Raw genomic sequence first — 17,941 nt, forward strand, 5'->3', positions numbered from 1 at the left:
TTGGCAACAGAGTCCACCACCAGAATGCAGCTCTCCTCCTGAATCGCTGCCACCAAGATCTGTTAGAGCTACAAGGAAATCCCCTATGACTCCTTCCACACCAGGGCTAAGACAGTGCTGCAAGGAACGCTCTCCAGCTCTTTCCTCCACCAAGGATGGTTGAAATGAACACTATCACCAACACTGATTGCAACACCTGTGACTCTTTTATAGCAGAGCCAAAGCAATCACACCTGCATTATAATCATGTGCACTTAACCAAAGAAATCAGAGTGCAATGACGCTCAACACCACCAGGGGCAAACTTAGAACAACTGACACCACAGTGCAATAATCCTAATGGCCTCCGGGGGCAAAGACCAAACTTAAGCACAGCTTAAGAAAAGAAAGGTTACCTGTGCTTTTTATCAGTCCTGATCCAGCATGGATCATGACAATGGCCTTCTGTGGCACAAAAATGGAAAATGAACAGCTCATAAAGCACTGCGGGTCTGCCCGTTCAGGTCAGTGTCTTAGCACACACAGAATGCCTCCATGCTTCCAGTCACAGACAATGTGCCAAATAACAGCCTCCATTATATAGGCTGAAACCACACCCAGATGTAAGGTATGTGGGTATCCAGACCCGCCAATCTCTCATAGCTACCCGCAACCCAGTCTAAGGTGCACCAAACAAACCTCTTAGTGCTTACATGCACAAAAGAAAATACTCTGGGTTACATCACGGAAAGCAGCCATCTAAGTGACACATACCTCCCTTTAACTACACCGCCATTAGTCTCCTTACAACAGAAATAATATTACACTCATATTTAATGAGTTTAGGAAGTGCAAAGGGAAAATGCATGAGTAATTTGTCCATATTTTTAATTTTATTAAATGTTTAGTTTAAAAAAAAAATATAAAGTCAAAGGATGATGATAAAATATAATTGTGTGATTATATCAATTAGTGCTAATACATTTTTAAGTTTCTGGGTATTGTAAATTCACCACATGGCAATAAAGTATGTATTGATGGTTTATCTGTAGCGGAAAGAATGGGTTGCTTCACTCTAGAGGAAGTGCAGATCAGTAACACTGTCCCAGAGAGCATCATGGCTCCTTTATTCAGCCAAGGTGAAGGAAAGAATGAGGTCAGATGCTCAGCAATCGCATATTGATGGCCTTGAAAAAGAATCTGTAGGCACAATTTTGTAATGTTAAGTTAAGACATGGCTGAAATGACACTAAAGCAGATTACATTGATACCTTTGGTGAAGAAATAAGGCAGAGGGGCCAGGGAATTGCAGACAGGCAGGAGAAGACCCTATGTAGAGTCCAGCCTCTGTGCAACAACTTCTAATTAATTAGCAGAAAATTTCAAATGGTGGTTAAAGAACAACAAAGGAGATTTCTTCACCAAAGTTATCAATGTAATCAGTATTACAGCGCCATTACAGCCTTGTCTGTACTTTACATCACAGAATCGTGCAGACAGGTTCTCCTTAAATGATCAGCCTATAACGTTTTCCATTCTGACAGAAACAAGATAATAGAATTAAGCTTTGACAACATACTGTACTTTGAAAAGCCATTTGGGAACCACAAAGTTTAGATGACTAGATCCAGAGGCAGGTCCACGGTGGCTATTCCACACATCACGCCCTTATTCAGACAGTTCTTTCCTTAGTCAAACACAAAGTGAGAGACATGTCAGTGAAAGAGAGTGGGGTAGGGAGAAGCCACAGTGGACATGCCTTTTGGATGTAGCTTCTCTGAAACACTGCAGATTTTCAGAGTAAGGGTACGTCACACACAGCGATCTCGCTAGCGAGATCGCTGATTTTGTGACACAAAATCGCCAGCGAGATCGCTGTGTGTGACGGGGATCAGCGACCGACCCTCCTGCCGGTTATCGCTGATCGTCATCGAACGTCCCGGGCCATTTTTTGATCGCTGGTCGCTGGATTCTAATGTAAACGTCGGGTATCCAGGAGCAGCGTGACTCCTGGATACCCGCTGTTTACCTTGGAAACCAGCGTACACGCTGGTTTCCAAGGTAAACGTCGGGTATCCAGCAGTCGCGCGGCTCCTAGATACCCGATGTTTACCTTGGAAACAAGCGTGTACGCCGGTTTCCAAGGTAAACAGCGGGTATCCAGGAGTCGCGCTGCTCCTGGATACCCGACGTTTACATTAGAAACCAGCATCCAGCGTCGCTGGTACTGATCGCTGGGGCTGTCTATGTGACAGCTCACCAGCGATCAGCCTAACGATGTCCCAGCAATCCTATCATGTCGGATCATTGGTGGGATCGCTGGGACATCGTTTAGTGTAACGGGTGCTTAAGACATAGTAGCCATAATAGTGTAGCCAGTGTCTGACTCATGCTACATGAATCTCCAGTCAGGCTGTCTATAAATGATAAAATATCTATTGGTAAATAATAGGGATGAGTGAGCACTAAAATGCTTGGATGCTCGTTACTCGAACTGAACAATTCCTAATGCTCGGATGCTCATTTCGAGTAATGAGTATAATGGGAGTAAAGGGAAATCCAAGCATTTTTCCGTTGACCCTACAAGGTGGTCTAGATGCAGTGAAAATTTTGAAATGGATGCAAGAAGTGCTGAATGGAAGGAGAACAGCATGGGGAGAACCCGTTGAAGCATCTCTGACTCTGGATTAGCTGCTGAGAACACTGGTGTCAAGCTTTTACTCCACTTTAAGGACTGACAATAAAACATTCAAAATTGATGAGAAATTGGAGTTTACAGTTAAAAAAAAGTTAAGAAACATTCTTTCCTGTATAATGACTTATATATAAAGCAAAATTAAAACAAAAAGTAATAATTTAATTAAACCAAAATTAAATTTTTAACCCCTTTCTGACATCAGACGTACTCTCCCATCCATGGTACCCGGGCCTGTATGACCGGGGACGGGATAGTATGTCTAAGCGATCAGCGGCGCTCTCGGGGGAAAGTGGGCGCTGATCGCGGCTGGGCGTCAGCTGATTATCACAGCTGGCACCCGGCACTATGTGTCAGGGGCGGTCAAACATGATTGCAGTGTACCGGGGGATTAGGGAAGCATTGTCACGGAGAGGGCTCCCTCCGTGCTTCCCTGAGACCCCCCGAGCAGCGCGATGTCCTGCGCTGCTCTGAATGCCTCCCGCACGGAGGAAGCCTGTGCAGCGCCTGTCAGTTAGCTGATCTGACACAGCGCTGTGTAAAGTGTCAGATCAGAGACCTCCCCCCCCCCCCCCCCCCCCGGGACAATAAAATAAAGTAAAAAAAAAATATTCCCTAATAAATTCATTTTTTGGAAATAAAAAAAACAATAAAACTAAACATAATAATTAGTATCGCCGCGTCCGTAACAATCTGCCCTATAAAACTGTCCCACTTGTTAACCCCTTTAATGAACCCCTTAAAAAATAAAAATAAAAAAAGCAAAAAACAATGCTTTATCGTCATACCGCCGAACAAAAAGTGCAATAACGCGCGATGTAAATACCGTATATAAATAACCATGGTACTGCTGAAAACGTCATCTTGTCCCGCAAACACAGAGCCACCACACAGCATCAACAGCGAAAAAATAAAAAAGTTATAGCTCGCAGAATAAAGCGATACAAAAATACTTATTTTTTATATAAAATTGATTTCATTGCATAAAAGCGCCAAAACATTAAAAAATGACATAAATGAGGCACCTCTGTAATCGTACTGACCCGAAGAATAAAACTGCTTTGTCAATTTTACCACACACGGAATGGTGCTAATGCACCCCCCATAAGAAGTTCATGAAATATTGGTTTCTGTTCATTCTGAGTCCCAAAAATCGGAATAAAAAGCGATCAAAAAATGTCACGTGCCCGAAAATGGTACCAATAGAAAACGTCAACTCGTCCCGCAAAGCACAAGACCTCACATGACTCGTTGGGTCAAAATATGGAAAAATTATAGCTCTCAAAATGTAAAAACCCGCTATAAATAGTAAATCAAGCCCCCCTTTATCACCCCCTTAGTTAGTGAAAAATAATAAAATAAAAAAGGGTTGGAGTTAGAATTTGGGGGTTTCCACTGTTTAGACACATCAGGTGCTCTCCAAACGCAACATGGCGTCTGATCTCAATTCCAGCCTATTCTGCGTTGAAAAAGTCAAACGGTGCTCCTTCCCTTCCAAGCTCTAACATGCGCCCAAACAGTGGTTTACCTCCACATATGGGATATCAGCCTACTCAGGACAAATTGCACAAAAACTTTTGAAGTCCAATTTCTCCTGTTACCCTTGGTAACATAAAAATTAGGGGCAAAAAGATCATGTTTGTGGAAAAAATATGATTTTTTTATTTTCACGCTCGGGCGTTATAAACTTCTGTGAAGCCTTTAGGGGTTCAAAGTTCTCACCACATATCTAGATAAGTTCCTTGGGGGTCTAGTTTCCAAAATGGTGTCATTTGTGGGGGTTTCCACAGTTTAGGCACATCAGGGGCTCTCCAAACGTGACATGGCGTCTGATCTCAATTCCAGCCCTAAAAGTCAAATGGTGCTGCTTCCCTTCCCAGCTCTGCCATGAGCCCAAATAGTCGTTTACCCCCATATACGGGGTATCAGCGTACTCAGGACAAATTGCACAATAACTTCTGGGGTTCAGTTACCCTTGAGAAAATAAAAATTGGGGGTGAAAAGATCATTTTTGTGGAAAAAATATTTTTTAATTGTACGACTGTACGTTATAAACTTCTGTGAAGCCCTTGGGGGTTAAAAGTTCTTACCACATATCTAGATAAGTTCCTTGGGTGGGTCTAGTTTCCACAATGGGGTCACTTGTGGAAGGTTTCCACTGTTTAGGCCATCAGAGGCTCTCCAAATGTGTCATGGCGTCCGATCTGAATTCCAGCCAATTTTGCGCTGAAAAAGTCAAATGGCGCTCCTTCCCTTCTGAGCTCTGCCATGCACCAAAATAGTGGTTCCCCCCACATATCAGGTTTCAGCGCACTCAGGACAAATTGCACAATAACTTTTGCAGTCCAATTTCTCCTGTTACCCTTGGTAAAATAAAAAAAATTGGACCTGAAATAATTTTTTTGTGAAAAAAGTTACCGTATTTTTTGCTTTATAAGACGTTCCGGATTATAAGACGCACCCCAAATTTTGAGGAGAAAAATAAGAAAAAAATATTTTTTTAATAAAATGATGGTGCTTCTTATAATCCATGCGTCTTATTGCTTACCGGGGGTGGTGGCTGCGGGAAGCGGGGTCCCAGGGTCGCTGTTGGAGGAGGCAGAAGTGGGGTGATACTGCAGGCCGCAGGAAGGGATGAGAGGATGCTCCGATGTGCAGCGCGCTGCCAGGGGGTCTTGTGCTGCTGCCAGGGGGGCTTGTGCTGCTACCGGGGGGGCTTGTGTTGCTGCCAGGGGGGCTTGTGCTGCTGCTGGGGGTCTGTGCTGCTGCCAGGGGGGCTTGTGCTGCTGCTGGGGGTCTGTGCTGCTGCCAGGGGGGCTTGTGCTGCTGCTGGGGGTCTGTGCTGCTGCTGGGGGTCTGTGCTGCTGACAGGGGGGTCTGCTGACATTTACTGGGTGTACGCCGCAGGGGTGTCCGGGTGTCCGTCGGTGCTGTGGGTGTCTCCAGGTGCCCAGCCGTGTCTCCACGTGCCCAGCGGTGTCTCCAGTTCCCATCCAGGGGCTCTACCGATATTTTGTGAAAGGCCAGAGCCCTGGGGCTCTCTCTCGGTTCCCTCTGTATTGACTCCGGCAATATGGCGGCCAGGGGCGGCGCATGCGCTGATGGTGATCTCGGGACTGAGATCTTGAGAGATGAGATTTCTAAGATTTCATCTCTCGAAATCTGTCCTGAGATCACCATTAGCGCATGCGCCGCCCCAGGCGGCGGCCGCCATATTGCCGGAGTCAATACAGATGGAACCGAGAGAGAGCCCCGGGGCTCTGGCCTGTCGCAAAATGTCGGCAGAGCCCCGGGATGGGAACCGGAGACACCGCTGGGCACGTGGAGACATGGCTGGGCACCTGGAGACACGCACAGCACCGACGGACACCCGGAGACACCCGGACATCCCTGCAGCCTACACCCGGTAAGGCATGTCCGCTTTATAAGACGCACCCTCATTTTCCCCCCAAGTTTAGGGGAAAAAAAAGTGCGTCTTACAAAGCGGAAAGTACGGTAAATGTTAATTTTTTTAAAACATTCAAAAAATTCCAGTGAAACACCTGAAGGGTCAATAAACTTCTTGAATGTTGTTTTGAGCACCTTGAGGGGTGCAGTTTTTAGAATGGTTTCACTTTTGGGTATTTTCTATCATATGGACCCCTCAAAGTGACTTCAAATGTGATGTGGTCCCTAAAAATAAAATGGTGTTGTAAAAATGAGAAATCGCTGGTCAACTTTTAGCCCTTATAACTTCCTAAAAAAATTATTCATTAAGTTTTTTGTGTGCCATATCTCTGTGATTAAAGGGCTTAAAAATTCAAAGTTGGAAAATTGCGAAATTTTCAAAATATTCACCAAATTTCCATTTTTTTCACAAATAAACACAAGTTATATCAATGAAATTTTACTACTAACATGAAGTACAATATGTCACGAGAAAACAATGTCAGAATCAATGGGATCCATGGAAGCGTTCCAGAGTTATGACCTCATAAAGGGACAGTGGTCAGAATTGTGAAAATTGGCCCGGTCATGAACATGCAAACCACCCTTGGGGGAAAAGAGGTTAAACTACAAACTGTAGTGCCCCACTCAAATATTGTGAACAAAGTTTAGTTGTGGTACTTCTACAAACATAAAAGCTCTGCACATAGTGCAAAGCCTGGCAACAATTGCAAGAAGGGTCATCCATACACCCTTGAAGGCATCAACTGTAGTACTTAATTCAAATATTGTGAACAAAGTGTAGCTATGGAATTCCAACACTCAAAAGGCTCTGCACAAATTACAAAGTTAGAAAAAAATTATAAGGAGAGTAATTCATACACCCTTGAAAGCACCAAATAGAGTGCCACATAAAAGTTAGGAAAGTATAGTTGTGGCACTTCTACACTCATAAAGGCATTGTACATAATGAAAAGCCAGAAAAAAAATGATAAGGAAGGTCATTCAGTCCTCCATAGACCTTTGAAGGCAACAACAGGCAGCCTCATTAAAATATTTTGAAAGTGTAGTTGATGAACTCCCACACTATGAAAGATTTGCAGTTCTGCACAAAGTGCAAATCCAGGGAAAAATAATAAGGATAATACATTCAACCCTTGAAGGCAACAACGAGAAATCATAATTCAAATATTTTGAAAGCGTAGTTAATGTATTCCTACACTCATAAAGACTTTGCAACAGACTGCAAAGTCCTAAACCCTGCCTAGAGGCTGTATTCTGCCACTCTCTCCCGCCTCCTGCAACTGTCCATAGGCTAAATGCAGAATGTATCTGATAAAAACAGCCAAGCACAAGATTAGCCCTTAGGACTTTTAGTACGATGGTTCAGCATCAGCACCAGTATCAACACAAGAGGACTCTAATTAGTTCAACTGTGCATACAGAAGCCGGTTAACTGCTCTCTACCTCCAATGAGAACAGTCCCTGAGCTATGCAATGGCATCAGTGAGCCGAGCGCGTTGACGCTAGTCCCATTATGACGTTTGATGAGGAAATGCGGCCAGTCAATCACAGTAATGCCACTACCAAGAAGGCTTCTGCATTACAGTGACTCAGAGGCAATAAACGCATGCTTATTGGCTGTGTAACAGGTGCCAAACATGCGAGGTTGTGATTCGAGCTTCAAATCCAAGCATCAGCCAATGCTCATTGAGTGCAGAGTACATCCGTGCACCCTGATACTTGAGTGATATCCGAGTATCACTGAGCGCGTTCGCTCATCCCTAGTAAATAATTTAGCTTACTGCATTAGGTTCATAAATGTAACCAGGTAATGAAACATATGCCATATGCCGTCTTTAGCGTTGGCTGCAGGCAGGGTTACAGTCTGAACAAAAATTCTTGAACAGTCCATAAAAACAGGAGACTTTTTTGCCCTGTCCATAAATAAAATTGAGGTTTCCTTGATATTCGAGGCTGCAGAAACTTCTACAGATCATTTTGACTGTAATTATCATTTTACATCTTACAGTGAAGGCAGCTGATGTCTCAAATCGGAATTCCAGATTTTAGACAAATATCATTTATAACCATAATGATTTATTGTGGTTTTCCAATTTAACAATAAATTATATTGTCTGTCACTGATTTTTTTGATAAGCTCTCCAGAGAAAATGAAAAGTCAAGTTGGCAATCCTGTTTGCAGGAGGACAGGTTTTTTGTTTATTTTCTTGTTTGTGTTTCTTTAAATAATTACAATTTACAGAGGAAATACATTTACATAAAACAATATATCGAGACTCATATAAGGAGACACCTGGTGTATAGTGGGCATGCTTTCGTTTTTTCTAAAGAAAAAAATCAGCGTCACACATTTTCATTAAACTTTAAAGGTAATCTTTTAGCGGATTTTTGCCACCTTATCTGAGAGCAGCATAATGTAAGCAAATAGACCCTGAATCCAACGATGTACCACTTAGTTTACTGGATGCAGTGGTTCTGATACAATCAAGAGCTTTTAGATTTAGCAAAGCATCAGAGCTGAGAAAGCTAACTCCGCCCTTACCAGACTCTGTATGAACATAATCAATTGACAGTGAGCTGCTTATCATAGGAGGGAGTGGAGTTAGATGAGTGCCTGCGCGTCAGCTAGTCACAGTAATGATAATCACCAAGTGATGAAACCTTCAGTAATAAGTAGACAACAGCACATAGCCTGACGTGTGACACATTGATGAATTCAGTGTTTTAATCCATACCTTATGCTGTCCTCAGATTACATAGCAAAAACCTGCTGACAAATTCCCTTTAAGTCTATCTGCACACAGGGTCTTTTTGCAGAGTTTTCGAATCAGAAAGTGAGCAGAACCTTCAAGTTTTTGTGGAGCATTTGGAAAGTTTCCGAACACTTTCAAATCAGTCTATGCTCTAAAATCTCCTAACAAAAACCCTCTGCGGCACATACTCTAAATCATATTGTAATTCATACAGTGGAGCATTCTCATTGCATTGTGTGTTTACACATGTGCTTGCTTTACATGACTGCATTGCATTTGTATTACTGTTCCAAAACTATAATTGCCATTAAACTTTGGAGTTGGAAGTTGTAGCAATAAGTATGTAACAATAAGTAGAAACATGTTGAGGCCAGCTAGCAAGTTCCAGCAAACCACTCACCTCAGCCTCTATTTCCAGCTGTCTCTTCTCAAGAAGTTTAGCCACCACCATGGCTCTGTGTTTTCCAGACCACTTGCAACTAACAGCCCTCTCACAAAGTAAAGTGACAACTACTTCATCACTAGGAGGCACCTTTCAAAGACAAATAATAGAATATAGTATAAATCTACAGTTCCTTCATATTCCACAGCAAATTTCATTAATTAAACTAATAAAAAAAAAAATAATGAAATGAGATAAAAGAATAGTGAAAATTCAAGAGAAAGGATGCTGGCCATAAGAGCTTACAGTCTAAGCAAGATGAGTGGAGTTATACAGGTACAAAATATTACCTTTGCTAAGATGTTACCTGTAGAAATGAAGATAATTTCCTTGTAAACATAGATATATCAAAGTATTGTACCAGTAAGGCTAATTTAACACTAATACAGTGCTCTACATCTAGCACTAAATCAAGGTTTCCACTGCAATCGCCCCAAAATAATATTTAGATGTGAGACCCAACAGAACCTCATGTTGGAAAAAGACAAATACTGCAAGGATGGAGACATACTGTGTCCACCATAACGCTGCTGACTCCATTGATGTGATTGACTCTGTCGTGGCTCCGTCGGAGTTTCCATTGGAATACAGGTTTTTCTGAGGATTCCAACAGGGAAAAAAAGATAGTGCTCGACGCATCACACAGTATAAATCTGAATCCAGCCTAAGGCAGCTAATATGTTCCTTCAATGCTAAGGCTATGTGCCCACGCTAGCATTTTTAAATGCTCAGGAAAAGGATCCCCTTCCCAGAAAAAGTGCGTCTTTTTCCACGCGTTTTTTGCGCGATTTTTGACGCGTTTTTGACGCTTTTTTGACACGTGATTTCTGGGATCATTGGGGATGGCTAAAAACGCTCAGCAATGCAGGAATTAATGAGCATGCTGCGTTTTTAGCCGCTAAGCGATTCCTGAGCGGTTAAAAACGCATGCATTGGCACAAAAAGCCAAAAACGCATGCTAATTAATTTGATGCATCTTTTAAGCGTTTATGCAGCGTCTGAGCCGGCTCAAACGCTGTGGAAACGCTTAACAAAATGCATTGTGGGCACACAGACTTACAGTTCCATGGGTTCCCACTCTCTGTATACATTGCAGCAGTGATGGTATATTATCAAAGGTTACTCTATGTGATGAGAAAGTTTTTAAACTTAGGAAAAGCCTTCAGAGGAATAAATGATAGACAGAAGCAAAACAGTTCTTTTTTATGAGATTAAAAGAAGATCCATCAACAGATAATACAATAATGATTGCACACTCTCTTATTCCGGATGAGGCTGTGTGCTTATCTGGAGTGGTGGAGATGGTGTTCCCCTCTCTAACACCCCAAGTGGTAAAATATATTTTATAGCTATTTATGCTATCTGAAAGCAAAAAAACCCCGGGGCTGAAGTATAGCCTAGACAGGGTTAACTGTAAGGGCCGTCTCAGGTGGGGAGGGGAAACTGAGAGTTAGTATCATGTTAGTATCAAGTTCAGCAAGTGCTAGTTCAGTTAGAGGCAGTGTGCATATGGCATGCAGTGGGCTGCTAGTAGCAACATGAGTCTGTTACTGGGGGCAGTGGATTGCCACAGAACCATTCAAAGTGAGTTCTGCTGTTGGGCCTGGGACCTCAAAATGGATGTCAGGGCCTTTGGGTGCACTGTTATGAATGAGTCACCATAGGAGGCAAAACAGAAATACAAGCTAAGTCCAGAAAACCAGAGAAGTTGGCAACTATCAGATTGCAGACCCCTGAACCTATCAACACAACTAGCAGTAGCCGTGGGGGGTTCCTACGAAGCCCTAGACCCCTTGATCACAGCTGGAGAATTAAATAGGCCTAAAGAAAGAAAGGGGAAATCTAAACTGCCCCAGAGCAGACCCCAAAGCAATAGGCAGCCCCCAACATATAATGATGGTGAAGCAAGATGAAAACACTAACACAGACAGAAAGATAGACTGAGCAAAGACGGGGCCCCCAAACTACCTAGATAGGAAAGGACAGGAAGGCTGCTGTCTGCAATCTGCCAAAACCCTATCAAAGACATAAGCCAACAAGCTAATATGAAAAAAGGCCCTGAAGCAGCTAGGCTTCAAAAACTAAATCAGCACTCATGTATTTTCAGAAGACAGAACTAAAGGAATTCAGCACACCCCAGCAGGGAATGGCAGAAATCCAGAAAAACAAAGCAAAACAAAGTCAAAGCACAAAGCAAAAGGCCGAGCAGCAAACTTAGCTTTAGAGGAGCAGGAATTCAGACTGGTCTCCAAGGATCCCACAGAGAAATCACCCGTAGGGCAGAAGGGCGTCGGCAGCCTTATATCCAGTCAGTAACTCCACTCAGCCAGTCATCATCATCAGCCTCAGGTGTTTGATAATCAGGCTCACTACCTTTCTTTACCAGAAGAGGGAGTTCCTCGGGCCTCAGTAATGAAGGGGAAAATGAACTCACAACAGTGCACCAAGCCTGCGGTGCTTCAGGGAAAGATGGATTCAGACTCTTAGAGGTGGAAGGAAATGGAATTAGCAAGAGGGATGCTCTACCCAGACCTAGAACTAGGGCTGAAGTTATGTCCGGTACCTGTAGGAAAACTGTAACATGTTGTGGCCTATAGTGATGAGCGAGTATACTTGTTGCTCGGGTATTTTGGCTTGCTCTGAGATTTACTTTTTGTAGATGCAGCTGCATGATTTGCAGCTGCTAGAAAGCCTGAATACATGTGGGAATTCCCTAACAAACAGGCAACCCCCACATGTATTCATGCTGTCCAGCAGCCGCAAATCATACAGCTACGTCGACACAAACAAAATCTCTGAGCACGCCAAAATACTCGGAGGACATCCGAGCATGCTTGGGAAAACCCAAGCAACGAGTATACTCGCTTATCACAAGTGCCTCTCTCCTACATACTTCATTATAATTACCGTAAACTGTGAAGTAAAATTTTGACTGTTAAAAAGTATTCGGTTTCCCCTGGATTGTGTGCTGCTAAGGTTCTGGAAGATGAAAGCCTGGAGCCATTGGAGGCCTATGGGCCACAAGTAAGTGTGATGCACCCCACAGACAGCAGCACATCAGGATTGGGACAAGATTTTCCTGTAGGGTGCCAGAGCGTGCAGAAGCAGCAGATTGTCCACGACTACCTTGCTAGCTTTCCCTGAGGAAGCTGTTCTTGTAGGCAGCGATACGCGTTGGACTGGTGCTGGCAGGGTGTCTGATGCTCTCCATCTGTTAACTATGATCTTTTACTGATTGTTATGGACACTCATGGATATGATCTAGGGCAGATTAAGCTGGTATGGATATATATGGGTGCTAAAGTCCAATATGTGGCAATCCTTTTGGGCCAAAAATTAATGTATTCTTTTATTAGCACATCCATGTGTTTGAATTTGGTTTAGTACATATATGCTCATATGTTCCTGTGTTATAGGATCTATTTATTATCTATATGCATATATGCTAGCTGCTGTCCTTTATGAGATTGGATTCATGAGTGTCCCTCTCAGCATACTATTTACATAATTACCTACTGGGTGGTGGTTCTATTTGAGTATTATACTCTTAATATTTTTATTGTCATATATCCTTGCTATGCACTGTCTTTACATGTTATTGGCTGCATGTTTTTATAAATGTTTTTAATTATCCTTGTCTGTCTGGCATTGTATTAATAAAGCCTTTTTTAATTCAATATTGGGCTGTGTGTGCACCACTGTTGCGCTTCTTTCCTTTTCTTTTTTGGTATTCTAGAATATGGCCAGCAGGAGACCGACATTCAAAAGTTGGTCCAGGACGATCCACCACGATCGGCGATCTCACAGCGGGGGCCTGGTCACTGCTGCGTGTCACACTGAGGCTAAGTATCCAGGTTGCAGAAATGCTGCGGAAATTTCTGCAGCATTTCCGCAACTCCCGCTGTGGGAAAAACGCATGCAAATTCGCATGCGTTTTCCCGCAGAAAACATGCGTTTTCACTCGATTTTCGAGTTCAGAATTCAAGCGCATTGCAAGCGATTTGAAGCATCGCTTGGAATGTGATTGACAGGTTGGTCACACTTGTCAAGCATAGTGTTTGACAATTGTGATCAACTTTTTACTATTGATGCTGCCTATTCAGCATCAATAGTAAAAGATAGAATGTAAAAAATAATTTAAAAAAATTAAAAAAAAGGTTATTCTCACCTTCCGACAGCCCCCGATCTCCTCACCATGCACCCGGTATCTTCCGGTCCCAGTAATGCTTAGCGCGAAGGACTGGAGATGACGTCACTCTCGTGCATTACTGGGACCGGAAGATGCCGGGCACGTGGTGAGAGGAGGGAAATAGTCCGGGGGCCGTCGGAAGGTGAGTAGATCACTATTTTTTATTTTAATTTTATTTTTTATAGGTTTATGGTACCCAGGGCCTGGAGGAGAGTCTCCTCTCCTCCGGACCCTGGGTACCATCCGCACATTGAGCGCTGCGCCAGTCTTCTCCCGGCTGCGTCGGCGCTGACCTCCCTGCAGCAGGAGATGATCCACGGCAACCGTAGGGAGATCAGCGGCTAGCGCCAAAGATCTCCCGACGGTAGCGGTGGCGTGTGTCGTTCGAATGCCGCGCTAATTTGCGGCCGGACTGTGCCTGTCACTGATTGGTCGTGGCCGGCTAGGCGCGACCATTCAGCGACGCGGTATTTCCGTTACAGACAGGCAGAATTAGACGATTATATAGTAGATAAGCAGGAATCTAAGAATTGAGTAGGGATTGTCTGAGTAGTGAACAACCCCTTTTGTTATACTGTAGTAATATAATAATGGATACATACATTTATTAATTCCATGATTGGCTGCAGTAGTCACATGGAAGAGGAGGAAAGGAGTCCAGTTTGAAAAAAAGGTGGAATGCGGAATAGTGGCAGGGGTTGCGGTAGGTGAGTTGCTTTTTTTTAACACTTCCATTAATCTATATCTGTCTCAAACTAGGGAACAACTTATTGAAACAAGGACTTTGTAAATCACTGGTTTTGTCTTAAAGACGTGTTCCCATCTTCAAGATCCTATCCCAATATGTAGTAGGTATAATAATAATAATAGCAAATACCTATAATTAGAAATGTACTATAGTTCTTCTGATTCACTTACCTCATGTGTAGGGAATTGTAGTAACTTAGGAATCCAAGGTTACAACCACTCATAGTGACAGTTAGTTGTTCACAGTGATAACCATGGATATCTAAGCTACTGCAATGCCCTGCACATGGGGTAAGCGAAAAAAGTGAATCAGAAGAACTGTACTACATTTATAATTGGAGGTATTTGCTATTATTATTATTATTTCATCTACTACATATTGGGACAGGATCTTGGAGATGGGAATACCCCTTTAACTCCTCAGTTTACATTACTTGCATTGCAATTTGTTGAACATAGGCTAATGCCCCATATGTTGCACACGGTCCATAAACACCAATTCACACACTTTAGCTCTTAATGAGAACATCTTGGGAAGAATGGTTTTAAGTCATATCTTTATGTGCAAATATTTTCCGTGTTTTCAAAATGCCAAAAATTAGTGAAACATATTGTGCAATCAGTTTATTTTCTCTAAGTTCGGAATCTGTTTATTTCCTCTGCAAACAACAACGTGACCAAATAGTGGAAATTCCCTGTGTGTGGCATTTCTCTCCTCTGCAACAGAAGAAATTCATTTGTTGCAGTGACTCATATTTTACTGACATGAGTAGCTCGCATGGAGGAGAAAGTGAGGACTGCATCATTTGCAGAACACTTGATGCAGGACAGTCCCTTTTACACCTAAATCCTACTGTCTGCTGCCTACACAATGATTTTTTTTTGTTATGACATGTAGTATAGTTACAGGTAATAGGATGACACACAGCAAAGAATGCCGACACTGATTCTTTTTTTTTTTTTTTTTTTTTAAACTGCTACTTTTTACGCAGTAATGAAAAGTTGAAACCAAATACTGAGTCTGACATTTGGGTTTATTTTTTTCTTTTAACCCCTTTCTGCCATATGACGCACTATCCTGTTCATGTGCCCTGGGACTTAATTTCCAAGAACGGGATAGTACGTCATAGTGATCAGCGACGCTCATGGGGGGAGCGCCGCTGATCGTGGCCGGATGTCAGCTGATTATCACAGCTGACACTCGGCACTATGTGTCATGGTCAGTCACGGACCGCCCCCGACATGTTAACCCTTGGCACACTGCGATCAAACACAATCACAGTGTACCGGGGTTTAGGGAAGCATCGGCAAGGAGCGGGCTCCCTCCGTGCTTCCCTGAGACCCCCAGTGCAGCGCGATGTGCTGCGCTGCTCTGGGGGCCTCCTTCCCTGCAGGTCCCCGGATCCAATATGGCGGCGGGGACCTTTGGGGGCCTGCAGTGAGCCGGCTTCCTCACTGACTGCATGAGGAAGCCTCCAGCATTGCCTGTGACAGATCGCTGATCTGTCACAGCGAACTGTGATGTGTCAGATCAGCGATCTCACACATGACAGTGATGTCCCACCTGGGACAGTGTAATAAAGTTAAAAAAAAAAGAGTAGAAATAATGTATTAAAAAAAATCGCTAAATAAATTAAAAAAAAAAATATTCCCTAATAAATTAATTTTTTAGAAATAAAAAAAAACAGCCATAAAAGTACACATATTTAGTATCGCCGTGTCCATAACGACCCGCCCTATAAAACTGTCCTATTAGTTAACCCCTTTAGCGAAAAATTATAGCTCTCAAAATGTGGTGATGCAAAACTTTTTATACAATAAAAAGTGTCTTTTAGCGTATGACTGCTGCCAAACATAAAATCCCGCCATAAATAGTAAATCAAACCATCTGTTATCACCCCCTTACTAAGGGAAAAATAATAAAATTAAAAAATGCATTTATTTCCACTTTCCCATTAGGGCTAAGGTTAGGGCTAGGGCTGAGATTAGGGTTAGGGGTGTATTGGGGTTAGGGTTGGAGCTAGAATTGGGGGGTTGACACTGTAGGGCACATCAGGTGCTCTCCAAACGCAATATGGCGTCTGATCTCAATTCCAGCCAATTCTGCATTGAAAAAGTCAAATGGTGCTCCTTCCCTTTCAAGCTCTGCCATGTGCCCAAACAGTGTTTTACCCCCACATATGGGTTATCAGCCTACTCAGGACAAATTGGACAACAACTTTTGGGGTCCAATTTCTCCCTTTACCCTTGGGAAAATAAAAAAATTGGGGACTAAAAGATCATTATGGAAAAAATATGATTTTTTTATTTTCACGCCCGGGCGTTATAAACTTCTGTGAAGCACTGGGGGGTTCAAAGTGCTCACCACACATCTAGATAAGTTCCTTAGGGGGTCTAGTTTCCAAAATTGGGTCACTTGTGGGGGATTTCCACTGTTTAGGTACATCAGAAGCTCTCCAAACGTGACATGACACCCGCAGACCATTCCATCAGTCTGCATTCCAAAACGTCACTACTTCCCTTCCGAGCCCTGACGTGTGCCCATACAGTAGTTTTCTCCCACATATGGGGTATCAGCGTACTCAGGACAAATTGGACAACAACTTTTGGGGTCCAATTTCTCCTGGTACCCTTGGGAAAATAAAAAAATTGGGGACTGAAAGATCATGTTTGTTGAAAAAATATGATCTTTTTTATTTTCACGCTCGGGCGTTATAAACTTCTGTGAAGCCCTGGGAGTTTCAAAGTTCTCACCACACATCTAGATAAGTTCCTTGGGGGGGTCTAGTTTCCAAATTGGTGTCATTTGTGGGGGGTTTCCACTGTTTTGGCACATCAGGGGCTTTCCAAACGCGACATGGCGTCCGATCTCAATTCCAGCCAAAAAAGTCAAATGGCGCTGCTTCCAAGCTCTGCCATGCGCCCAAATAGTTGTTTACACCCACATATGGGGTATCAGCGTACTCAGGACAAATTGCACAATAACTTTTATGGTCCTGTTACCCTTGGGAAAATAAAAATTGGGGGTGAAAAGATCATTTTTGTGGAAAAAATATGATTTTTTAATTGTACGGCTGTACGTTATAAACTTCTGTGAAGCCCTTGGAGGTTCAAAGTTCTCACCACGTATTTAGATAAGTTCCTTGAGGTGTCTAGTTTCCAAAATGGGGTCACTTGTGGGGGGTTTCCACTGTTTAAGGCACATCAGGGGCTCTCCAAACGTGACATAGCGTTCCATCTGAATTCCAGCCAATTTTGCATTGGAAAAGTCAAACAGCGCTCCTTGCCTTCTGAGCTCTGCCATGTGCAGAAACAGTGGTTCCTCCCCACATATCAGGTATCAGCGTACTCAGGACAAATTGCACAATAACTTTTGCATTCCAATTTCTCCTGTTACCCTTGGTAAAATAAGAAAATTGGACCTGAAGTAATTTTTTTGTGAAAAAAGTTAAATGTTTATTTTCTTTAAACATTCAAAAAATTCCTGTGAAGCACCTGAAGGGTTAATAAACTTCTTGAATGTGGTTTTGAGCACCTTGAGAAGTGCAGTTTTTAGAATGGTGCCACTTTTGGGTATTTTCTATCATATAGACCCCTCAAAGTGACTTCAAATGTGATGTGGTCCCTAAAAATAAAATGGTGTTGCAAAAATGAGAAACCGCTGGTCACCTTTTAACCCTTATAAC

At 42.9% G+C, this 17,941-nt stretch overlaps 1 protein-coding gene across 1 annotated transcript in view; it reads right to left on the minus strand.

Moving 5' to 3' along the window:
* Positions 1-17,941, minus strand: part of MED12L (mediator complex subunit 12L) — a 1,194,146-nt gene that overhangs the window by 1,043,896 nt on the left and 132,309 nt on the right. The window contains 2 exon segments of the mRNA XM_073579151.1: positions 9,278-9,409; positions 9,610-9,626. Coding sequence (XP_073435252.1) covers positions 9,278-9,409; positions 9,610-9,626 — 149 coding nt within the window.

This window comes from Dendrobates tinctorius, unplaced genomic scaffold (genome assembly GCF_039654945.1).
Source record: "Dendrobates tinctorius isolate UK_male_01 unplaced genomic scaffold, ASM3965494v1 ptg000060l, whole genome shotgun sequence".
NCBI lineage: Eukaryota > Metazoa > Chordata > Amphibia > Anura > Dendrobatidae > Dendrobates > Dendrobates tinctorius.